Raw genomic sequence first — 26,613 nt, forward strand, 5'->3', positions numbered from 1 at the left:
ATGAATGAGTTATATCTCCCTGCTTCTACCTCAAATATAATTAATAAATGCAGTCCTGCATTTTTCACTAGTGAAAAAGGGTGATGATGTACTTCTTCGTGAAGCCTAATTATAAACCACGAGTTTCAGCATCTTAAATAATGTACATGTTTCAGAGGTGTTAAGGGATATTTCAAAAACCCTGGCATCCAACAATTGTACCAAAATACACCCACTGAGGAGCTGTCTGTGTTCACTTCAACATCTAGAATGGACTACTGTAAAACGGGAAATTTTATATGACGAGCGATATGAAAGAGCTCATTGCACGGGGCTTCAGCATGCATTGTCCTGTTGGAAAGAATTTCACCTGTTGAAGGCTACGTCATTGCTGGGGCACATTTAGTATGAAAATCAATGGCTGCAAAACAGTAAGCCCTATGTGAAAGGCTCCCGTACATGTGCAGTGGAATTCATGTTATTTCTTAGGTGCCTGTCCGGGCTCGGAGTGAGTGTAAAGCAGCCTTGCACATTAACTGTGTTAAGTGCAAGGAGAAGGGAGATATTTTTAGAGACTGAGAAATGTGGTTAGCGCCGACACTGCGGCCTAGAGCAGAGACCACCACCACTGTCTTAACTTACTCCGGTTTTCTCTTTTGCAGATTTTACTTGTTGTATATAATCAAATGAAGATGATTTTTTTCTGGTGATCTGAGGTGTGACTGTCCAGACTAGTATGCCACATACATTTTAATTCTAATTTTAAAGGAAACCAAAAAGAACTTCGCATTCTGTTGCATGTACTGTGGTTGACGGTATCCCCCTCCTGTAAGGAAATGCCTCCTTGGCATGGTTACCCCCTGACTTTTTGCCTTTGCTGATGCTATGTTTTGAATTGAAAGTGTGCTGAGGCCTGCTAACCAGGCCCCAGCACCAGTGTTCTTTCCCTAACCTGTACTTTTGTTTTCACAATTGGCACACCCTGGCATCCTGGTAAGTCCCTTGTAACTGGTACCCCTGGTACCAAGGGCCCTGATGCCAGGGAAGGTCTCTAAGGGCTGCAGCATATCTTATGCCACCCTGGGGACCCCTCACTCAGCACAGACACACTGCTTGCCAGCTTGTGTGTGCTGGTGAGAACAAAACGAGTAAGTCGACATGGCACTCCCCTCAGGGTGCCATGCCAACCTCACACTGCCTATGCAGTATAGATAAGTCACCCCTCTATCAGGACTTACAGCCCTAAGGCAGGGTGCACTATACCATAGGTGAGGGCACCAGTGCATGAGCACTGTGCCCCTACGAGTGTCTAAGCAAAACCTTAGACATTGTAAGTGCAGGGTAGCCATAAGAGTATATGGTCTGGGAGTCTGTCAAACACGGACTCCACAGCACCATAATGGCTACACTGAAAACTGGGAAGTTTGGTATCAAACTTCTCAGCACAATAAATGCACACTGATGCCAGTGTACATTTTATTGTGAAAATACACCCTAGAGGGCACCTTAGAGGTGCCCCCTGAAACCTTAACCAACTACCCGTGTAGGCTGACTAGTTTTAGCAGCCTGCCACACTCGAGACGAGGCAGTTGGTGTCTCCGTCTTCTCTGCAGGGTTTTTCAGCTCAGCCGTCCTCTTCTTCTTAGGTTGCAGGAATCTGAGTTCCTAGGTTCAGGGGAGCCCTTAAATACTAAATTTAAGGGCGTGTTTAGGTCTGGGGGGTTAGTAGCCAATGGCTACTAGCCCTGAGGGTGGGTACACCCTCTTTGTGCCTCCTCCCAAGGGGAGGGGGTCACATTCCTATGCCTGTTGGGGGAATCCTCCATCTGCAAGATGGAGGATTTCTAAAAGTTAGAGTCACCTCAGCTCAGGACACCTTAGGGGCTGTCCTGACTGGCCAGTGACTCCTCCTTGTTATTCTCATTATTTCCTCCGGCCTTGCCGCCAAAAGTGGGGCCGTGGCCGGAGGGGGCGGGCAACTCCACTAGCTGGAGTGCCCTGTGGTGCTGGAACAAAGGGAGTGAGCCTTTGAGGTTCACCGCCAGGTGTTACAGCTCCTGCCTGGGGGAGGTGATAGCATCTCCACCCAGTGCAGGCTTTGTTACTAGCCACAGAGTGACAAAGGCACTCTCCCCATGGGGCCAGCAACATGTCTCGGTTGTGGCAGGCTGCTGGAACCAGTCAGCCTACACAGATAGTCGGTTAAGGTTTCAGGGGGCACCTCTAAGGTGCCCTCTAGGGTGTATTTCACAATAAAATGTACACTGGCATCAGTGTGCATTTATTGTGCTGAGAAGTTTGATACCAAACTTCCCAGTTTTCAGTGTAGCCATTATGGTGCTGTGGAGTCAGTGTTTGACAGACTCCCAGACCATATACTCTTATGGCTACCCTGCACTTACAATGTCTAAGGTTTGGCTTAGACACTGTAGGGGCACAGTGCTCATGCACTGGTGCCCTCACCTATGGTATAGTGCACCCTGCCTTAGGGCTGTAAGGCCTACTAGAGGGGTGACTTATCTATACTGCATAGGCAGTACGAGGTTGGCATGGCACCCTGAGGGGAGTGCCATGTCGACTTACTCGTTTTGTTCTCACCAGCACACACAAGCTGGTAAGCAGTGTGTCTGTGCTGAGTGAGGGGTCCCCAGGGTGGCATAAGATATGTTGCAGCCCTTAGAGACCTTCCCTGGCATCAGGGCCCTTGGTACCAGGGGTACCAGTTACAAGGGACTTACCTGGATGCCAGGGTGTGCCAATTGTGGAATCAAAAGTACAGGTTAGGGAAAGAACACTGGTGCTGGGGCCTGGTTAGCAGGCCTCAGCACACTTTCAATTCAAAACATAGCATCAGCAAAGGCAAAAAGTCCGGGGGTAACCATGCCAAGGAGGCATTTCCTTACAATGGGGCTCTCAATTCTTTTTCTATCAGCCTGAGTCTTATATGAGTCTTTTGCTTGAATGATGTTTTTTCTAGCCCTAACTAACGTGGTCTGCAAATCCCTCACCATCTACGCCGGGACCACCGCCAAACTCCAAAACCGCCTGCAACGCATCCAAAACGCCTCGGCCCGCCTCATCCTCGACGTACCCCGCAACAGCCACATCTCCGCACACCTGAGACACCTGCATTGGCTCCCAGTCAGCAAAAGGATCACCTTCCGTCTTCTCACCCACGCACACAAAGCCCTCCACAACAAGGGACCGGAATACCTCAACAGACGCCTCAGCTTCTACGTCCCCACCCGCCCCCTCCGCTCCGCTGGCCTCGCACTTGCTGCCGTCCCTCGCACCCGCCGCTCCACGGCGGGTGGGAGATCTTTCTCCTTCCTGGCGGCCAAGACCTGGAACTCCCTCCCCACCAGCCTCAGGACCACCCAGGACCACTCCGCTTTCCGGAGACTCCTAAAGACTTGGCTGTTCGAGCAGCGATAACCCCCCATTTCCCCCCTAGCGCCTTGAGACCCGCACGGGTGAGTAGCGCGCTTTATAAATGTTAATGATTTGATTTGATTTGATTTGATACTGCAGGCACTGAATCATCTTCTTTACCCAACATTACATTAGGATGTCTACCATGGTTCAGATAAAAGGGGGTGAACCCAGTGGTGGAATGAACAGCATTATTGTAAGCAAATTCAGCTGCCCACATCAACTCGGGCCATTCCTTCTCTTTATCGAATAAATTGAGTCTTAAATACTGTTCTAACTCTTGATTCACTCTCTCTGTTTGCCCATCGGTTTCAGGATGGTAACTGGTAGAGTAACGAGAATCAATTCCTAATCTTTCACTAAAGGCCTTCCAAAAGCGAGAAACAAATTGGGACCCCCTGTCTGAAACTAGAATTTTTGGGATACCATGGGGTACTATGTGTTGGGTAAACAACTGTGCAACCTGTGGGGCTCGAGGGATTTCTTTCAAAGGAATGAAATGCGCCATTTTAGTGAAAGTGTCTACAAAAACTAGGATAGTGTTAAAACCTTGGCTACTAGGGAGGTCCACTATAAGATCCATAGTAACAGTATGCCAGGCATCGGGTGCAGTGGGCAAAGGTCTTAACAGACCTTGTGAAGCTGTTCTATTTGATTTCCCTCTTTGACATTTGTCACAAGTTGACACATATTGTCTTATCTGAGTTTTCATTTTTGGCCACCAAAATTCTCGTTGTATTAGATTTTGAGTCTTTTGAATTCCTTTGTGTCCAGCCAATGAGGGAGCTAAGGTCTCTCTGCAAAATAAAGGAAATCCCAGTTGGTTTAAGACCCTCCAAACAACAGCTCCAGGAGCTTTTGGCAGAGTTTGAAAAAGCCAACCCCTCTGAGGATGACAACCCAGAGGAGGATGTTAGTGACCTGGAGGAGAATTCCCACCTTCCAGTACTAACTAGGGAACCCAGGGACCCTCAATCCCTGATTCCAACTGTGATAGTCAGAGATGCTGCTTCCCTCACAGGAGGGACCAGCACCTCTGGAAACACTGAGGATAGCCTCAGTGAAGAGGACCTCCTGCTAGCCAGGATGGCCAAAAGATTGGCTTTGGAAAGACAGATCCTAGCCATAGAAAGGGAAAGACAAGAGATGGGCCTAGGTCCCATCAATGGTGGCAGCAACATAAATAGGGTCAGAGATTCTCCTGACATGTTGAAAATCCCTAAAGGGATTGTAACTAAATATGAAGATGGTGATGACATCACCAAATGGTTCACAGCTTTTGAGAGGGCTTGTGTAACCAGAAAAGTTAACAGATCTCACTGGGGTGCTCTCCTTTGGGAAATGTTCACTGGAAAGTGTAGGGATAGACTCCTCACACTCTCTGGAAAAGATGCAGAATCTTATGACCTTATGAAGGGTACCCTGATTGAGGGCTTTGGATTCTCCACTGAGAAGTATAGAATTAGATTCAGGGGGGCTCAAAAAACCTCGAGCCAGACCTGGGTTGATTTTGTGGACTACTCCGTGAAAACACTGGATGGTTGGATTCAAGGCAGTGGTGTAAATGATTATGATGGGCTGTACAATTTATTTGTGAAAGAACACCTATTAAGTAATTGTTCAAATGATAAACTGCATCAGCATCTGGTAGACCTATGACCAATTTCTCCCCAAGAATTGGGAAAGAAGGCGGACCATTGGGTCAAGACTAGGGTGACCAAGACTTCCACAGGGGGTGACCAAAAGAAAGGGGTCACAAAGCCTCCCCAGGGGAAAGGTGTTGAGACATCCAAAAACAAAAATAGTAAAGAGTCTTCTTCAGGCCCCCAAAAACCTGCACAGGAGGGTGGGCCCAGAGCCTCTTCACAAAACAATTTTGGGTACAAGGGTAAAAACTTTGATCCCAAAAAGGCCTGGTGTCGTAGCTGTAATCAGCCTGGACACCAAACTGGAGACAAGGCCTGTCCCAAGAAAAGTACCACTTCCAACTCCACTCCAGCTAACACTAGAATGGCTAGTCTCCAAGTGGGATCAACAGTGTGCCCAGAGCAAATCAGGTGTCACACTGAAGCTACATTAGTCTCTGAGGGTGGGGTGGATTTAGCCACACTGGCTGCCTGGCCTCCTAATATGCAAAAATACAGGCAGCAGCTCTTAATTAATGGGACAAGTGTAGAAGGCCTGAGGGATACAGGTGCCAGTGTCACCATGGTGACAGAGAAACTGGTTTCCCCTGGTCAATACCTGGCTGGACAAACTTATCCAGTCACAATCAAACTAAAGTACATCCCATGGCTATGGTAACTTTAGAGTGGGGAGGGGTCAATGGCCTGAAAAAGGTGGTGGTCTCCTCAAATATCCCAGTAGACTGTTTGCTTGGAAATGACCTGGAGTCCTCAGCATGGGCTGAGGTAGAACTGAAAACCCATGCAGCCATGCTGGGTATCCCTGAACTGGTGTGTGTCAAGACAAGGGCACAGTGCAAGGCTCAGGGTGAAAAAGTAGAGCTGGAGTCTGGAAAAAGGGCCCAGCCTACCAAGAGGAAAGGAAAGACAACTGGGAAACCAGCTGCAACACAACAACAAAAAGAGAACCTCTCTTCTCAGGAAGAAGTTCTGCCCTCTGAGGGAACTGAGCCTATGGAGTTAGAACCTTATCAGGTTGAGCTCTTAGGCCCAGGGGGACCCTCAAGGGAGCAGTTGTGTAAGGGGCAAGAAACCTGTCCCTCTCTTGAAGGCCTTAGGCAGCAAGCTGCTGAAGAGTCCAATGGCAAGAAAACTGGAACACATAGGGTCTATTGGGAAGATGGGCTCCTGTACACTGAGGCAAGAGATCCCAAACCTGGTGCCACTAGGAGAGTGGTAGTGCCTCAGGCGTTCAGAGAGTTCATACTGACCTTAGCCCATGATATTCCCCTTGCTGGGCATTTGGGACAAACCAAGACGTGGGAGAGACTAGTCAACCACTTCTACTGGCCCAACATGTCCCAGAAAGTTAAGGAGTTTTGTGTCTCCTGTACCACCTGTCAAGCCAGTGGTAAGACAGGTGGACATCCAAAGGCCCCCCTCATTCCACTTCCAGTGGTGGGGGTCCCTTTGAAAGAGTGGATGTGGACATAGTGGGTCCACTTGAACCTCCCACAGCCTCAGGAAATATGTACATACTAGTAGTAGTGGATCATGCTACTAGGTATCCTGAAGCTATTCCCCTTAGGTCGACTACTGCCCCTGCAGTAGCCAAGGCTCTCATTGGTATCTTTACCAGAGTGGGCTTCCCTAAGGAGGTGGTGTCTGACAGAGGTACCAACTTCATGTCAGCATACCTGAAACACATGTGGAATGAGTGTGGAGTGACTTATAAATTCACTACACCCTATCATCCACAAACTAATGGCCTTGTTGAGAGATTCAACAAGACATTAAAAGGCATGATCATGGGGCTCCCAGAAAAACTCAAAAGGAGGTGGGATGTCCTCTTGCCATGTCTGCTTTTCGCTTACAGAGAGGTGCCTCAGAAGGGAGTAGGGTTCTCACCCTTTGAACTTCTGTTTGGCCACCCTGTAAGGGGACCACTAGCTCTTGTGAAAGAAGGCTGGGAGAGACCTCTTCATGAGCCTAAACAAGACATAGTGGACTATGTACTTGGCCTTCGTTCAAGGATGGCAGAGTACATGGAAAAGGCAAGTAAAAACCTTGAGGCCAGCCAACAGCTCCAGAAGTTTTGGTATGACCAAAAGGCTGCACTGGTTGAATTTCAACCAGGGCAGAAAGTCTGGGTTCTAGAGCCTGTGGCTCCCAGGGCACTCCAGGACAGATGGAGTGGCCCTTACCCAGTGCTAGAGAAGTAGAGCCAGGTCACCTACCTGGTGTGACCTGGGAACTAGCAGGAGCCCCAAGAGGGTGATCCATGTGAACCGCCTTAATCTCTTCCATGACAGGGCTGATGTGAATCTGTTGATGGTAACAGATGAGGATCAGGAAGCTGAGAGTGAACCTCTCCCTGATCTCCTCTCATCAAACCCTAAAGATGGTTCAGTAGATGGAGTGATCTATTCAGACACACTCTCTGGCCAACAGCAATCTGACTGCAGGAAGGTCCTGCAACAGTTTGCTGAGCTCTTTTCCCTAACCCCTGGTCAGACACACCTGTGTACCCATGATGTGGACACAGGAGACAGCATGCCTGTCAAAAACACAATTTTCAGACAGTCTGACCAAGTTAAGGAAAGCATCAAGGTGGAAGTCCACAAGATGCTGGGATTGGGAGTAATTGAGCACTCTGACAGCCCCTGGGCTAGCCCAGTGGTCTTAGTCCCCAAACCTCACACCAAAGATGGAAAGAGAGAGATGAGGGTTTGTGTGGACTACAGAGGACTTAATTCTGTCACCAAGACAGATGCCCATCCCATTCCTAGGGCTGACGAACTGATTGATAAATTAGGTACTGCCAAATTCTTAAGTACCTTTGACCTAACAGCAGGGTACTGGCAAATCAAAATGGCACCTGGAGCAAAAGAAAAGACAGCGTTCTCCACACCTGATGGGCATTATCAGTTTACTGTTATGCCCTTTGGTTTAAAGAATGCCCCTGCTACCTTCCAAAGGTTGATGAATCAAGCCCTTGCTGATTTGGAGTCCTTTAGTGCAGCTTATCTTGATGATATTGCTGTCTTTAGCTCCAGCTGGCAGGATCACCTGGTCCACCTGAAGAAGGTTTTGAAGGCTCTGCAATCAGCAGGCCTCTCTATCAAGGCATCCAAATGCCAGATAGGGCAGGGAACTGTGGTTTACTTGGGACACCTTATAGGTGGAGGCCAAGTTCAGCCACTCCAGCCTAAGATCCAGACTATTCTGGACTGGGCAGCTCCAAAAACCAAGACTCAAGTCAGGGCATTCCTTGGCTTGACTGGGTATTACAGGAGGTTTGTGAAGGGATATGGATCCATAGTGACAGCCCTCACAGAACTCACCTCCAAAAAAATGCCCAAGAAGGTAAACTGGACTGTAGAATGCCAACAGGCCTTTGACACCCTGAAACAAGCAATGTGCACAGCACCAGTTCTAAGAGCTCCAGATTACTCTAAGCAGTTCATTGTGCAGACAGATGCCTCTGAACATGGGATAGGGGCAGTTTTGTCCCAAACAAATGAAGATGGCCTTGACCAGCCTGTTGCTTTCATTAGCAGGAGGTTACTCCCCAGGGAGCAGCGTTGGAGTGCCATTGAGAGGGAGGCCTTTGCTGTGGTTTGGTCCATGAAGAAGCTGAGACCATACCTCTTTGGTACTCACTTTGTAGTTCAAACTGACCACAGACCTCTCAGATGGCTGATGCAAATGAAAGGTGAAAATCCAAAACTGTTGAGGTGGTCCATCTCCCTACAGGGAGTAGACTTTATAGTGGAACACAGACCTGGGACTGCCCATGCCAATGCAGATGGCCTTTCCAGGTTCTTCCACTTAGAAAATGAAGACTCTCTTGGGAAAGGTTAGTCTCATCCTCTTTCGTTTGGGGGGGGGGGGGGGCGGGGGGGGGGGTTTGTAAGGAAATGCCTCCTTGGCATGGTTACCCCCTGACTTTTTGCCTTTGCTGATGCTATGTTTTGAATTGAAAGTGTGCTGAGGCCTGCTAACCAGGCCCCAGCACCAGTGTTCTTTCCCTAACCTGTACTTTTGTTTTCCCAATTGGCACACCCTGGCATCCATGTAAGTCCCTTGCAACTGGTACCCCTGATACCAAGGGCCCTGATGCCAGGGAAGGTCTCTAAGGGCTGCAGCATATCTTATGCCACCCTTGGGACCCCTCACTCAGCACAGACGCACTGCTTGCCAGCTTGTGTGTGCTGGTGAGGACAAAACGAGTAAGTCGACATGGCACTCCCCTCAGGGTGCCATGCCAACCTCACACTGCCTATGCAGTATAGATAAGTCACCCCTCTAGCAGGCCTTACAGCCCTAAGGCAGGGTGCACTATACCATAGGTGAGGGCACCAGTGCATGAGCACTGTGCCCCTACAGTGTCTAAGCCAAACCTTAGACATTGTAAGTGCAGGGTAGCCATAAGAGTATATGGTCTGGGAGTCTGTCAATCACGAACTCCACAGCACCATAATAGCTACACTGAAAACTGGGAAGTTTGGTATCAAACTTCTCAACACAATAAATGCACACTGATGCCAGTGTACATTTTATTGTGAAATACACCCCAGAGGGCACCTTAGAGGTGCCCCCTGAAACCTTAACCAACTACCCGTGTAGGCTGACTGGTTTTAGCAGCCTGCCACCCTCGAGACATGTTGCTGGCCACATGGGGAGAGTGCCTTTGTCACTCTGTGGCTAGTAACAAAGCCTGCACTGGGTGGAGATGCTATCACCTCCCCCAGGCAGGAGCTGTGACACCTGGCGGTGAGCCTCAAAGGCTCACCCCCTTTGTTCCAGCACCACAGGGCACTCCAGCTAGTGGAGTTGCCCGCCCCCTCCGGCCACGGCCCCACTTTTGGCGGCAAGGCCGGAGGAAATAATGAGAATAACAAGGAGGAGTCAATGGCCAGTCAGGACAGCCCCTAAGGTGTCCTGAGCTGAGGTGACTAACTTTTAGAAATCCTCCATCTTGCAGATGGAGGATTCCCCCAATAGGGATAGGAATGTGACCCCTTCCCCTTGGGAGGAGGCACAAAGAGGGTGTACCCACCCTCGGGGCTAGTAGCCATTGGCTACTAACCCCCCAGACCTAAACACGCCCTTAAATTTAGTATTTAAGGGCTCCCCTGAACCTACGAACTCAGATTCCTGCAACCTAAGAAGAAGAGGACTGCTGAGCTGAAAAACCCTGCAGAAAAGACGGAGACACCAACTGCCTTGGCCCCAGCTCTACCGGCCTGTCTCCCCCCTTCGGAAGAAAACTGCTCCAGCGACGCTTTCCCCAGGACCAGCGACCTCTGAAACCTCAGAGGACTGCCCTGCTCTAAAAGGACCAAGAAACTCCAGAGAACAGCGGCCCTGTTCAACAAAGACTGCAACTTTGTTTCCAGAGGAGAAACTTTAAAGACCCCTGCAATTACCGCCAGAAGCGTGAGACTTGCAACACTGCACCCGGCGACCCCGACTCGACTGGTGAAGAAACAACACTACAGGGAGGACCCCCAGGCGACTCCAAGACTGTGAGTAACCAAAGTTGTCCCCCCTGAACCCCCACAGCGACGCCTGCAGAGGGAATCCCGAGGCTCCACCTGACCGCGACTGCCTGACTCCCAGATCCCGACGCCTTGAAAAGACCCTGCACCCGCAGCCCCCAGAACCTGAAGGATCGGAACTCCAGTGCAGGAGTGACCCCCAGGAGGCCCTCTCCCTTGCCCAGGTGGTGGCTACCCCGAGGAGCCCCCCCCCTTGCCTGCCTGCACCGCTGAAGAGACCCCTTGGTCTCCCATTGATTCCTATTACAAACCCGACGCTTGATTGCACACTGAACCCGGCCGCCCCCTCGCTGCTGAGGGTGGACTTTCTGTGTGGACTTGTGTTTCCCCCCCCCCCCCCCCCCCCCCCCCTGGTGCCCTACAAAACCCCCCTGGTCTGCCCTCCGAAGACGCAGGTACTTACCTGCTGGCAGACTGGAACCGGGGCACCCCCTTCTCCATTGAAGCCTATGTGTTTTGGGCACCACTTTGAACTCTGCACCTGACCGGCCCTGAGCTGCTGGTGTGGTGACTTTGGGGTTGCTCTGAACCCCCAACGGTGGGCTACCTTGGACCCCAATTTGAACCCCGTAGGTGGTTTACTTACCTGCAAGAACTAACAATAACTTACCTCCCCTAGGAACTGTGAAAATTGCACTGTGTCCACTTTTAAAATAGCTATATGTGTTTTATGTAAAAAGTATATATGCTATTGTGATTGTTCGAAGTTCCTAAAGTACTTACCTGCAATACCTTTCAAATGAGATATTACATGTAGAATTTGAACCTGTGGTTCTTAAAATAAACTAAGAAAATATATTTTTCTATACAAAAAACCTATTGGCCTGGAATTGTTTCTGAGTGTGTGTTCCTCATTTATTGCCTGTGTGTATGTACAACAAATGCTTAACACTACTCCTTTGATAAGCCTACTGCTCGACCACACTACCACAAAATAGAGCATTAGTATTATCTCTTTTTGCCACTATCTTACCTCTAAGGGGAACCCTTGGACTCTGCATACTATTCCTTACTTTGAAATAGTGCATACAGAGCCAACTTCCTACACCACCCTTCTGTGATAAAATGGTAATGTGAAAATAGACATTTCAAAATGAGAGTTGCAAACTTGTGCTGCAATGACAGGGGGCTGCTTACATTCTCCCAAGAACTGTTCACAAAGGCCCAACTGAGCCCATCATATAGTTAGCAGTATCCTTTTAAGCAGTGTGGTGTGAGTGGTGGTCTCTAACTGCGGAATGAGCGACTTACATCGCAAGATTTCCAGTAGAAGGTGTTTTTAAACATTAATTTCTGCTCAGCATGGTCCTGTCATGGGAAGGCGTTTTATAAGCTGCTCAAACTTTTAGGATGGCGAGCGTTTGGTATTACTAGATGCAACTTTGTTCTGCCTCAGTAAATACAGATTGTATATTTATGGCTAGCAGAGCACAGTTTCCAGCTTCCTTAACTCACTGTCCATTTTGTTGATATTTGCAGGTATCTCATTGATCTTGAAGGCATGGATCCTAATGCGGCCATAGAACGTAAGTCTTTTTCTTTTCCTTTTTAATTTTCTCTGTAACTTGTTTTTCTTTGTGCTTGGGGCATAAGCTGATGGGAGCTGTAGAGTAGGATAGAGATTCCTATGATGTTTTTGAAAGCTGAACATAAAAGCCTTCAATGGATGAAGTTAATGATTTTGAGGCTGGCAGTTTTTTCATGAGGCTGTAGCATAGGGTGAGCAGATTAGCAAGATCTTCAGATGTAAACTACTCCACCCATTGCCTACTTTTATTTTGATGATTTGCTTTCCCAAGATCTAAATGTTTGCTTTTATTGTGTCATGCAACATTTAGTATTTGATTGTGAACGGCAACACATTTTCTTAATGGACACACTCCAACTGCCAAAGAAAAAATTGACTTTCTAAGTCCTCATGTAAGATGGCAGTAATACATGTATAGTGTATGCTGTTAATCTTGTGAGCTTCGTTCATGCATGCCATGTTAGACATTTTACCAGAAAGCTGCTTTGAGACCTCCAGTCAAATTTAACATAGAAGTAGACTTCCACATTGTTTTCTGTAGGCAGTACTTACAACACATGCAACAGTTTGTTGGGGCATCACAAGTTAACATGGATTTGATGTTCAGATGTAGGCTGTAAGGAAAGACAGTAGGATTGTACACTTGTGTGTAAGAGAAGGGACTGACAAGTGCTAACTTAAACGCATAGTTTCTGACACTAGTGAACATTCTCCTTATATCTAGTGCATTCCCTGCCCATCTCACACACACGCTAACACCTTGTTGTGGTTATATTGCTTCGATGTACAGTTATTGATGAAGTGCTAACTGTGGGTAGAACACTTTTTTTTTCATACCTTTGGTGCTGTTTGGCAAATTTACCTACAACAAAAAATTGGTTCACTTTTGTTTTCTTCCAGCGTTTTATGCCGATGGGAGACTGGACACATAATTATCATAGGAATCTCAAAGCTTGTTGCCTTCATTTTAAATTTGTGTGGAATTTTCATGTGAGTGTGCAATGGCCAAGCAATAAAAGCAAATTATTATGCAGCCTCTGAGGTACCTCTGGCTGCATGCATGCTTTCTGAGTGTTGGAATATTACGGTCAGGAGGGATATGTATGAATAAACATTACTATAGAATATCAAGACTAGAACCAGGTAGCCCTTCATAACTTACCTGGACATAGAAAGTTGTTGGAGTGTTTGTATACATGTGGAGAGCATCCTAGTTGGAGTTTTAAATATCTGACTGTTGATTTGTGCATGATGAAGTGAATATTGTTCCAGGTTCTGTATGGGGTGGGGGGGAGGGAGGGGGTTATAGGATGGTGTAGTTATGTTGCAAACAGACTTTTCTTTTACCTCTCTTGTAGTAAGTCCACCTGGATGCCTCGAAATATTGGAAGGCAGAGATATCTAGAGTTTGGGGCTTGTTCTGAGTAAGCCTTGCCTGCTTGGGATTTATTATAGTAAGGCCGTATGACTGTACTTGCTGTGAGCCTGGAGGGTAGTGTCCTAAGTTGTTTGTATAGCTTCAGTACAATGTGTTTGTTTGGCAGTCTTTATCTTTGGGTGTCTGTGAATAAGGTGAAGTGTCTTGAACCCTTGCTCTTCTAGCTATAGATTGCCAGTGTAATGTTTGCAGGACTGGTGCCAATTGTTATCTTGGATGGAGTCAGAGAAGGCAACCCTTGGGTTAGGTGTATTTTGTGTATGATGAAACTGAAGCTGCTGAGATATCGGTTATCAGCATAATTGTGTTTGGGGATTAGAAGTTTCAGGATACAATTTAACTTTTGTTGCTGTCCAGGGTATAGGAATATGCATCACATGAATTTCACTGGGCAGAAGGTCCTCTTTATGACCTTGTTTACATATATCATCAAGGTTTGATCTAAATCCATGGTTAATTCTAGATTTCTTTTCTCTCTTGATGTAGTTGGAGGGGTATCATGTTACTTGGGGCTGTAGAGGAAAGCTGGCTTTTTTGCCATTGCCCCTCCGTTCATGATCTCTGTTTTTGCACTGTTAAGTTATAGGTGGTTTCTTATTATCCACGCATTTAGTCACTGAGGCAGTCGTCAAGTATTGACTTGTAGAGGTCAATTTGTATATCATCTGCATAGTTCTAATCAGTGGTGTTGGATGATATAGCCAGGTATGGAGGTTCAGAGGATATTGAATAAGAAAGAATAGACCTCTGAAGGATGCCACAATGTTAGGTGTGAGGGAATGATGTGAAAGACTGTAGATAGACCAAGCTTTGCCTTTGAGGTATGAGTCATCTTCATGTATACTGAGAAGGAGTCTATGTAACAGTGTTTAGTGGACAGTGTTAAATGCCACTAATAAGAGGTCCAGAAGAAATTAGAGCTGTGATCCTGCTGTTGTCCACTGTGTTGTTGGGTCTCCACTTATTGAATGGAGGGCTGCCTCTGTTCCTCTATCGGAGTCCAGATTTTTGAACTAACATAGTAATTTTCCTTAGTAAACTTTGAAAGTGAAGTTAAAATTGCTCTTTGGGCAAAATATTTTAATCTCCAGCCATTTGATATTGTTTGTCGTTTCTGGGTTGGATGAGGTAAGGTTCTTCTTAAGGAAAGGTTTAATGTAGGAGGTTTTAATTCTGGTGTTAACAAACCTAGTTCCAGGGAGTTGTTGAGTAGGCTTCTAGCTGCCTACACGGCGCAGATTGTACAAAGGATACTGTCAAAGATTTTTGGAGATGCTGGTTCTAATGGTAATCTTGATGATCTGGTTGCAGTGTCGTGGAATTTTGTTCTGAGAGGTTATGGAAAGTATTAAGTAGCAGAAGATTTGTGTTGCCTCTCACTGTGATGGTTGAGTCTTGTGTAGGGTGGGGGTCTTATCTGTTTACTCAAAAACACCTGATGTAAAGAACAGTACTCCTCCAAATGGACAACACAAAAGCAATGCTAAAAGCGGGCTGGGGAATCTAAACACTCAAGCAGACAGCACACACAAATGGGAGTTGAAGTGGGAGGTTCTACTAAATGTCTCCCAAAGATGGGCAATGCCGCACGTGGATCTATTTGCAGTGCACAAGAACAGAAAATGTCAAAACATTGCATCCAGATTCCACCACCCAAGGTTACTAAGGGATGGTCAAGGACAATTTGCCTACGCTTTTTCTCGAATTCCAGGGTTGCCAGGTGTGATAAACGAGTACACACAGGAACGCTGCACACGTATCCTAATTGGCCCACAATGCACCAAACAGATCTGATTTTTAGATCTAATAGAGATCTCTCAGGGGGAGTTCATAAAACTCACAACACTTTGAGGTCGTTTGACAGTACGAGAATGTCACCTGGAACCCTCAGTCTAGCAGCGTGGCTCCTGAGGATGTAGAGTTAGGCCATCATAACCTTCCCCCAAGATCCATGGGAATACTTAAAAAAGGCAAAATGATTGACAACAATGTCACAGCAGCACATGGAACAAATTCTTACACTGGTGCAACAAGAGCCATGTAAACAATTGGTCACAAGATGCCAGGGGGATTAGATACCTCACTCACCTTCTAGACAAACGCCTCTCAGAAGGACCAGTTAGCTACCATAACCGCATTCATGAGAGGAGGCATTTCTCTACCACATTCTTAGTAAAGTGTTTGCTAGAGGTAGCAAAATATTATTGCACAAAAGAGTGCACCCACAGGGCTCGAAAAATCATTAAAATGTTACTAGACCTGCAGGTCGAGTAACTTAAATCTACTTGACCTAACTGTAGACCTGTTTGAGACCTGTAAATGGGTCTCAAATTGTGTGATCCTAGGCAGATAGTTTAGAATCCTCTTTTTCTTCCTTCTCACATATGACATATGATTGCACCTTCAAATATGTGAGCTCAGCATTGCTGCAGTACAAAAAAACCTCTTTTGTTTGATTAAGTAGACTAAACTTTGCTGCATGCATCACAAGAATCTAGCCCATAAACCATGACGTCTAGCCCACATAACTGAGGACTTCTTTTAGTTTGCTAATAACATTGCCATCAGGGCCGGAGTGTTTCTCAGTGTGTTTAAACACATTTTAATAAATATGTTCCTAAACCATGATGTGGTAACATATTGTCATCTACACACAGTAACTTTCCAAGAAATGTCTAAAAACCTCTCCACTAACTTGCAGCTTCACTATACTGTGTATTAACCCCTTCGCTGCCAGGCCTTTTTCCCCTCCTGTGCCAGGCCTTTTTTTGCCTATTTGGGGCAGTTCGCGCTTAGGCCCTCATACCTTTTTGTCCACATAAGCTAACCAAGCCAAATATGCGTCCTTTTTTCCAACATCCTAGGGATTCTAGAGGTACCCAGACTTTGTGGGTTCCCCTGAAGGAGGCCAAGAAATTGGCCAAAATACAGAGAAAATTTCGTTTTTTTCAAACAAATTGGAAAAAGTGGCTGCAGAAGAAGGCTTGTGGTTTTTCCCCTGAAAATGGCATCAACAAAGGGTTTGCGGTGCTAAACTCAGCAGCTTCCCAGCTTTCAGGAACAGGCAGACTTGAATCAGAAAACCCAATTTTTCAACACAATTTTGGCATTTTACTGGGACATACCCCATTTTTGCAATTTTTTGTGCTTTCAGCCTCCTTCCAGTCAGTGACAGAAATGGGCATGAAACCAATGCTGGATCCCAGAAACCTAAACATTTCTGAAAAGTAGACAAAATTCTGAATTCAGCAAGGGGTCATTTGTGTAGATCCTACAAGGGTTTCCTACAGAAAATAACAACTGAAAAAGAAAAATATTGAAATTGAGGTGAAAAAAACATCAATTTTTCTCTACGTTTTACTCTGTAACTTTTCCCTGCAATGTCAGATTATCGAAAGCAATATACCGTTACGTCTGCTGGACTCCTCTGGTTGCGGGGATATAAAGGGCTTGTAGGTTCATCAAGAACCCGAGGAACCCAGAGCCAATAAATGAGCTGCACCCTGCAGTGCGTTTTCATTCTATACCGGGTATACAGCAATTCATTTGCTGAAATATAAAGAGTAAAAAATTGCTATCAAGAAAACCTTTGTATTTCCAAAAAGGGCACAAGATAAGGTGTTGAGGAGTAGTGGTTATTTGCACATCTCTGAATTCCGGGGTGACCATACTAGCATGTGAATTACAGGGCATTTCTCAAATAGATGTCTTTTTTACACACTCTCCTATATTTGGAAGGAAAAAATGTAGAGAAAGACAAGGGGCAATAGCACTTGTTTTGCTAATCTATGTTCCCCCATGTCTCCCGATAAAAATGATACCTCACTTGTGTGGGTAGGCCTAGCGCCCGCGACAGGAAACGCCCCAAAGCGCAACGTGGACACATCCAAATTTTTGAAAGAAAACAGAGGTGTTTTTTGCGAAGTGCCTACCTATAGATTTTGGCCTCTAGCTCAGCCGGCACCTAGGGAAACCTACCAAACCTGTGCATTTCTGAAAACTAGAGACCTAGGGGAATCCAAGATGGGGTGACTTGCGGGGCTCGGACCAGGTTCTGTTACCCAGAATCCTTTGCAAACCTCAAAATTTGGCTAAAAAAACACATGTTCCTCACATTTCTGTGGCAGAAAGTTCTGGAATCTGAGAGGAGCCACAAATTTCCTTCCACCCAGCGTTCCCCCAAGTCTCCCGATAAAAATGATACCTCACTTGTGTGGGTAGGCCTAGCGCCCGCGACAGGAAACGCCCCAAAGCGCAACGTGGACACATCCCATTTTTTGAAAGAAAACAGTGCCTACCTGTGGATTTTGGCCTGTAGCTCAGCCGGCACCTAGGGAAACCTACCAAACCTGTGCATTTTTTTAAACTAAAGACCTTGGGGAATCCAAGATGGGTTGACTTGTGGGGCTCGGACCAGGTTCTGTTACCCAGAATCCTTTGCAAACCTCAAAATCTGGCTAAAAAAAACACCCTTTCCTCTCATTTCGGTGACAGAAAATTCTGGAATGTGAGAGGAGCCACAAATTTCCTTCCACCCAGCATTCCCCCAAGTCTCCCGATAAAAATGATACCTCAATTGTGTGGGTGGGCCAGGTGCCTGCAACAGAATAAGGCCCAAAACTTGAAGAGATAGAAGGGATAACACAACAAGTTTATAAGGGCATATTCTTTTATACATCTTTAGACGGACTCTGCTTTGGGGACCCACATAAGTGAGGTGTCATTTTACTTGGGAGGCTGAGGGGAAAACTGGGGAGTAGGAATTTTGTGCTGGAGCGGTGATCCTACTAAGAAAAGTCAGGAAAATATGCTTTTTTTAATGCAAATTTTGAGGTTTACAGAGGAGTCTGGGTAAGAAAATGTTGGGGGAGCCACGCAAGCCACACCTCCCTGGACTCCTTGGGGTGTCTAGTTTAAAAAAGTTTCTGAGTTTTGTAGGTTTCCCTAGATGAAGGCCGCACCCAGGACCAAAAACAAATTTCCCCCTCCCCCCCCAAACACAGGTATTTTTGTAAAATATCATTTTGATGTGTGCACATACGTCCGTGATGTGCCAAACACTAAAATTGTGAAAAGAAACACACTTAGGTTATGTGAAGAAGACCCCTCACCCACCAACCAAGTTGGTGGCATGCTTCATCATCGGGGTCCCACCCGAGGCACCTAGCGTGTCACAGGTGTGCTGCGACGCCTGATTACAGCGGAGCAGGTTTTGTCATTTTTTAGCACACATACTGGTTGGATTTGGCACGAGGGTGAGTGATGGTTCAGTGGATCAAATTTTATTAACAAGAGATTTCACAAAAATGAAATGCACTGCTAATAACTGAAAGGCAATAAAAGTGAACCAATGACTCACAGCTCGTGAGCTGTAAAGCCGCGACAAGGCACCAACCGCTTTACAGTCCATTCACACACCTTTCATACATGACACGCACAAGACCATTCACACCATCAGCCACGGGCCCAGCACATTACAACACTCACATCGACAGACCGTGCCACTCAAGGGCCCATCACTTACTTACGCCCACATGCCTGATACAAGAATCACACCAGCTGATGGGAGTGTGGACTGCCGTTTGGCTGGCACCGCCAGCAAGCGCCACCCCACGCACACCGCCAGCCAAGCGCCACCCCACGCACACCGCCAGCCAAGCGCCACCCCACGCACACCGCCAGCCAAGCGCCTCCCCACGCACACCGCCAGCCAAGCGCCTCCCCACGCACACCGCCAGCCAAGCGCCACCCCACGCACACCACCAGCCAAGCGCCACCCCACGCACACCGCCATCACTTTTTTTTTATTTATAAACAGCAAAGAAACCACTAATTATAAAATAAGCACAAAACTACAAACACCAAAGCTCTAACTTAATACACGACAGAGATGCCAACCGTGACACATATGAAAATATAAAACAGACAGCTTACGCTCACGGTATTTCCCAAAAGTTTTTCCTTGTGTGGTATCTTCTAAAACAGCTGGGCACACACAGCCCAGGCTTTGAAGGGCATTCGGGGAAGTACATCCGGCTCTCCCTCCGGCTTGATCTCCGGGCACATACTCTACATTTCTTTGTGGGCATGTCTTTTTTGGGAGTGGGAGGAATGTGATCTGGAAAGTGCCGATCTTTCAATCTAGCCACATCCTCCACCACTTCTACTCTAGGAACTCTTGCCGGTTCCACCACAATAAGGCTTTCTATCACCGACTCCTGAAATTTAACAAATGTCATCCTTGACTCAGGTGAACAATCCTTGTATACAATAAAGGCATTAAAAGTTGCCAAATGAAATAAATGTAGGGCCAACTTTTTATACCACACATAAGACTTACGAAGAGCAGTGTAAGGTTCCAACCTCTGATCTACTCTATCAACACCACCCATGTGCCTATTGTAGACCAAAATGCATGCAAACACAATAAAAACAAATTCCCTGGTGTCTAGAGGGGGGCGAAATACTAAAAAAAATTGTCCCCGAGGCGGGCGACCCTTGCCCAAGGGGTCGCCCCCAAAATAAACCTATTTCAAAAAATCGCTGGGGTCTAGTGGAGATTCCTGCTCCACGATTGCGGGCCCTGCCCGCGATCGTGGAGCAGGAATCTTGTGAAAACAGGCACAGGGGGAAAGGAAAAACCCCCTTTCCTTTCCCCTGTGTCTGTTTTTACCACCCACCGCCCCCCAAAAACGGAAAGGACTCACCTTTTCGGTCCTTTCCCGACGACGCGCTGGAAGCAAATGGCTTCCAGCGCGCCCAGCAACACTAGATGACGTCGGCGCGCTGTGCGCGTGCGCTGACGTCATCGGATTGCCGGGGGAGGGGGCGGGGGTGGAAGGGGAAGGTCTTCCCCTTCCATCCTCGTCCAAGGCATAGAAGCGGTTAACAATCTTTGAAAATTGGGTTTCAGAAAACATATCCTTTGCACATCAACACGTAAAGTGTTCTGATTTATTGTAATTTTTTTAATCCTATTAAAATATTTGTTCATCACTTAGAAATATAAAAAAGGGCTTTCACAACTACTGAAGTATATTTTGAAATGTTTGCATAGTTGGGTTAGTCATTTAAATGTTGTGTGTTAGGAAAAACCTGACACCCGTATCCTTTTATTTTACATTCTAAGCAGCAGGTCACACAGTTCACCTTACAAAGTCCCGGAACTCTGCAGTCAGAAGGAAAATTAGTTGTAAGAAAAAAATGACTTTTGACCTCTGTCTGTGAACACAGAACAAATGTAACATAAGAACAATATTTAAAGGCATATTTTATTGCTATTCCACTTTTCAACTGAACAGAACACCTGTTCAGTGTCAACTCTCCAGAAGGGACGAGTAAGTATTAAAAAATACCTCGACCTGATCAAATATGACTTGCCAATGCAAGTGGTTGAGTGGATTTTTTTAGCCCTGCTTAATGGTGCACAGGTTCAAACTTCATGTGCCTAGAAGCCACAATCAGATTATCTATTCACCTGTGTGGACCACTAATCACCCCCACACTCTCATCCAAAAACATATTACAGTCCAGGATTCGATACCTGAATCTGCTGCTAATAAAAACATGCTGTAGAGGCAAAGCAAAAATTTGCTCTCCGACCTGCATGTGTACAAATATAAACCAGTTTGAAACAAGCTGTATTTTAGCAAAAAAGATTTTATTCATGGCCAAAACATCTATAAATTAGGAAATGCGTAGTGTTGCTGTGATAAGACTAAATGTGAATTACTCAAAAGTTGGCAGCGCTTCCCTTTGTGGATGCACTCCTCTGCAGTTACAAAAGTAATCTACACACTAATCAAAGGTTTGCATTTTTTATGTACTCCCAAAAACTACATACGCCCTGCTAAATCTAAGAAAGATATCAGTTTGGCACCAATGTATTGATGATGGGAACATTATTCTGTGATGCAGAACGGAGACTGTACTGGGTCTCTATCTGCTGTGATAGCTGCGGAAGCTGGGAGCCCGTCTGGACGACAATGGAGGACAATCCGGTAGTCCAGAAGTATTATAGGGAGAAAATCTCCTATAACTCATTACATATTTCTTTTATTCCTGTGGTATTTCCAACAGTATTCCATGCTAGTTAAGATTTTTTGGACCTCGTGACTTAACACAAAAACAAATCTGAACAGTTAGACAAACAAATACGTTTTTTTTTTCCCAATTGGTAAACAAGCTGACACATTAGATTTCTTTCTGTCACCTTTCCTTAGTATTGTAGATACCAGAGTGGGAGAGGGTATGGCTTGAAGGTCAAGTACTAGCTTCTGATCTAAAGATCAAGTTTCAACTCCTCACTTCCCATTCAAAATTCTTGGGTACAGAATGTCAACTGCTCGTGCCTCAGTTTATTTGCAAAAGTTTCTAAAGGATTGGAAGCAGGTACATTTGCAAGTGTGCACTATTCTAGTAAAGTAATTTGTTGACTATTTGACTATTGTGCCAAAAAAGGGACGCTCAGAAGTTAAACATTCCACTTATGTCACAGCTGGTGCTTTCTGTAAATGTGGTCTTAGTTAATCGTGTGTTTAATAGATCTTTGGTTTATTTTTTTTAATTGTTTTTTCTTTTTATGAACTTTGACAATCAATAGGAGCAATCTGACACAGTTGATATTTATGAACCCAGCAGTATTACATTTGTGATGGTTCTATGTTCAGTCTCAATTTAAAGCCCTTAGTAAAAATTTCATGCCCTCCATATTCTCCCCCCACCCCCCCATTTCTTGGGGCAGCCCATCCCCCGTATAGACCACCTTCATTGGTTCAGATTTCTGGAAGACGTTTGAACAACTGAGCCATGTTGTCAAGAGAAATCATGAGTATTTATATTCCTTTTACGTTTGCTTCTCAAAATATTGCCAATACTGCTTGTGTTTTACTTTGCTTTCAGTATTCAACAAAAGCAGAGGACATTCGATAGAAAGGCAAAACTATATCCTTGACCTTCAGGGCAAGCCAGCGTCGGAGTAAGTCCATTTTTCTGAAGCTCAAACGCACAATTCTTTTTTCCCCATTTCTTAAAAGGGAGGCACAACTGGCCACAGGTGTTTTTGTTGCATGCAAGCTTATGATCTGCAGTTCTTTTGCATAAGTGCAATTTTTCTCCCACCCTGTTATTAAGTCACTGTCTTGAAAATTCTAAATATATCCCATCACTAAAACAGCAGCATATGTCTGTATCTCTCCGCTCAATCTTTGTTCACCAATGAGTGCATCTTGGACATGGGCAATCTTCACATCTCAGTGCTATATCTTGCCTTGTCAGTCTGTCACATTCTGCTTTTCATTTATTTGCGTTGGGAGGTGATTGCACTAGCAGAATCGCCCCTCCCCACCTTATATATATAATCTTATCAATACCAGTCATAGCTTTTCTTTTTTTATGGAGTGAGGCAAGACCAGAACAAATATCTGCTCATTTCCTCTTTTGCGCAGTGCCAGTTAAGCTTTTCACATACATGCATGTGATAGGACAGGGCAAGTGGGACCCTTACCTATCTGCTCCTTTTGTTAATCCAACAAGGCAATATGTTGTGCAAAAGTAACCATTTTCCTCTACCTTTCTAGTGATCCAACCCAGAAAATAGCAAGATCGTCGGTGCACAGTGAACAGGAGTGTGTTGCAAATGGGAATCTTTCCAGCAGATCCAGCCACTTTCAGTATCATAACTATCAAGCCCCATGGTACATTTCTTCTTTAGTCAGTGTCTTCAAAAAGCAGTTGCATACTGTTAGAAACTGTTAATGTCTCCCAGAACAGAATGTTCATGAGTAAAGCATGCCAGACGGAGATGGTTGAGCATGATTCATTTATTGCATCACTTGTAAAATGCAAAAAATTAAAATGGCTAGAGTATCTGGAAATTCATTATGATGTCATTTCGTACAAAGTACACTTAGATGAGTGAATGATGCACTGAAAGAAGTTTGAGGAGCAGCATGTGTGTTCCTTTAACCGGTGAACTTGACGCATTATCTGTGGCTCAGCTTTATTTGAACTGATAGAGAAATCTTCATTGCCCCTGTAATGTTGGTTTCTCCTTTTGTTTAGGTCTTCATCTTGGCAACAACGTGGACCTCCAAGGTAAGGAAACCTAAAGCTGCACAATTGATTACATCTCTGTCTAGCATAGAGCCAGGCCTGTTATCTGAACCAGTGTATCTGAACACTTGCAACACAAGTTAAGGTTTTAGGTTACTATAATAATCTAGGTAGTAGATGAAGGTCAGGTCTTGCAGGCCTTCTGTCATAAATTCCTGGAACGACACCAGTAACACGCAGTTCACTCCTGCCTTAGCTTTTCACATCCTCCTCTTGTATAGCACTCACTCTTGTGACGGTTGCTCTGTGTAAAATAAATACCACTAAATTGCTTTTTTAATATTTTTTTTATATATTTTTATTACATTTTGTAAACCGTGACAAACCGCGCACCAACAGGGACTCATTAGAGATAATAAAAAAGCAACAGAAGAACATAAGCATCATAGGTGTCTCTACACATTGTAATACAGGGACAAACACACAACATGTCACCATATAACATCTGTAATATGCTAGCAAGGTGCATGGTGACTGAAGGGGAACGTGACGATCAGTAGGTAACTGATTGTGGCGCTTCTCGGGCAAACAGTATGTTGCTCGTTGCAAGAGGATCAGAGCCGGCACGGGAGTGACTCTGGTATTGAAGCAGCTGCCAGCAAGAAGCAGGGAGAGCAAGGGGGAAGAATTTTTCTTACCAGCGGTTTCTGTCTTGCATAAGCGGTAGCGGGTCCTAGGCGGGCCGAGCCGCGACACTGGAGCCGGGAGCAGGAACACGTGACAACAGAACTCGCTGGAGCAGAGCCGCCCTGGAAGTGAGGAAGGTGCGCAGACTTGCTTCCAGGGTCACACTGAAAGGGTCGAGTGGGGGCAGCAGAGGCACCACTAGCGAGCCAACTTTGGCATCTCCTCGTAAATAACATGATTTTGTTTGGCCCTTCGGTGGCGGTGGTGCCCCTGGGAAGGTGGAGACAAATCTTAGACCCCCTGAAGGGTAAAAAGGAGATGCTAGAGGAGCCTCTGCCTGCAGCACAAGACAAGCGGTACAGAGATTCGGGAGGAAGGGGGGTGGCAGGCTCTAAGGAAACCAAGGCTGGGAGGCTGGTGAATTATTAATTGCACAGGACACGTTAGGGTGGGGGTGGGGGGGGGGGGCCTTGAAAAAGTCTGCGAGCAAGTTTGTCCGGGTGATCAGATTGGGGGTATCCCTAAGAGTGCGAGCCACCCCTAACCAAAAGAGACCCCAAAACCAGGCAGCAGCCTGGGGAAGGAAAAAAACAGCTTCAGCATCCATCAAGAAGCAGCTGAAAACGCCCCCTTGCTTAGGTCTTTTTTTAAAGTTCAGGGATCATACCTGAGACCCCAGCTATACCCTAGCCACCCTCGAATCTCTGGGAGGGATCAGGCAGGATCATGTCAGAAAACAATTGCGGGTCGAAGATGGGACCAGTGCCATTAGCCCTAGATCCATACAGATGCTTGGCAGAAATAGGAGGGGAGGAGCCTGATGAAAATGTCGAAAATCTAACTACGACGGTGTAAGGAAATACCTCCTTGGCATGGTTACCCCCCTGACCTTTTGCCTTTGCTGATGCTATGTTTTGATTTGAAAGTGTGCTGAGGCCTGCTAACCAGGCCCCAGCACCAGTGTTCTTTCCCTAACCTGTACTTTTGTTTTCACAATTGGCACACCCTGGCATCCAGGTAAGTCCCTTGTAACTGGTACCCATGGTACCAAGGGCCCTGATGCCAGGGAAGGTCTCTAAGGGCTGCAGCATATCTTATGCCACCCTGGGGACCCCTCACTCAGCACAGACACACTGCTTGCCAGCTTGTGTGTGCTGGTGAGGACAAAACGAGTAAGTCGACATGGCACTCCTCTCAGGGTGCCATGCCAACCTCACACTGCCTATGCAGCATAGATAAGTCACCCCTCTAGCAGGCCTTACAGCCCTTAGGCAGGGTGCACTATACCATAGGTGAGGGCACCAGTGCATGAGCACTGTGCCCCTACAGTGTCTAAGCCAAACCTTAGACATTGTAAGTGCAGGGTAGCCATAAGAGTATATGGTCTGGGAGTCTGTCAATCACGAACTCCACAGCACCATAATAGCTACACTGAAAACTGGGAAGTTTGGTATCAAACTTCTCAGCACAATAAATGCACACTGATGCCAGTGTACATTTTATTGTGAAATACACCCCAGAGGGCACCTTAGAGGTGCCCCCTGAAACCTTAACCAACTACCCGTGTAGGCTGACTGGTTCTAGCAGCCTGCCAGACTCGAGACATGTTGCTGGCTACATGGGGAGAGTGCCTTTGTCACTCTGTGGCTAGTAAGCATCTCCACCCAGTGCAGGCTTTGTTATCACCTCCCCCTTGCAGGAGCTGTAACACCTGGCGGTGAGCCTCAAAGGCTCACCCCCTTTGTTACAGCACCACAGGGCATTCCAGCTAGTGGAGTTGCCCGCCCCCTCCGGCCACGGCCCCACTTTTGGCAGCAAGGCCGGAGGAGATAATGAGAAAAACGAGGAGGAGTCACTGGCCAGTCAGGACAGCCCCTAAGGCACCCTGAGCTGAAGTGACTCTGACTTTTAGGAATCCTCCATCTTGCAGATGGAGGATCCCCCGAATAGGGATATGAATGTGACCCCCTCCCCTTGGGAGGAGGCACAAGGAGGGTGTAGCCACCCTCAGGGCTAGTAGCCATTGGCTACTGCCCTCCCTGACCTAAACACACCCCTAAATTCTGTATTTAGAGGCTCCCCTGAACCTAGGAACTCAGATTCCTGCAACCTAAGATGAAGAGGACTGCTGAGCTGAAAAACCCTGCAGAGAAGACGGAGACACCAACTGCTTTGGCTCCAGCTCTACCGGCCTGTCTCCCCCCCTTCTGAAGAAACTGCTCCAGCGACGCTTTCCCCAGCACCAGCGACCTCTGAATCCTCAGATGACTGCCCTGCTCTAAAAGGGCCAAGAAACTCCCGAGAACA

At 46.4% G+C, this 26,613-nt stretch overlaps 1 protein-coding gene across 7 annotated transcripts in view; it reads left to right on the forward strand.

Annotated features, from left to right (window-relative positions):
- Nucleotides 1–26,613, forward strand: part of DUSP11 (dual specificity phosphatase 11) — a 117,169-nt gene that overhangs the window by 37,525 nt on the left and 53,031 nt on the right. For all 7 annotated transcript variants that reach the window (XM_069214223.1, XM_069214221.1, XM_069214217.1 and 4 more), the window contains exons 6-9: nucleotides 12,080–12,126; nucleotides 22,468–22,543; nucleotides 23,145–23,261; nucleotides 23,629–23,661. In XM_069214223.1, the coding sequence (XP_069070324.1) occupies nucleotides 12,080–12,126; nucleotides 22,468–22,543; nucleotides 23,145–23,261; nucleotides 23,629–23,661 (273 nt within the window). The remainder of the gene's footprint in view (nucleotides 1–12,079; nucleotides 12,127–22,467; nucleotides 22,544–23,144; nucleotides 23,262–23,628; nucleotides 23,662–26,613) is intronic.

This window comes from Pleurodeles waltl, chromosome 11 (assembly GCF_031143425.1).
Source record: "Pleurodeles waltl isolate 20211129_DDA chromosome 11, aPleWal1.hap1.20221129, whole genome shotgun sequence".
NCBI lineage: Eukaryota > Metazoa > Chordata > Amphibia > Caudata > Salamandridae > Pleurodeles > Pleurodeles waltl.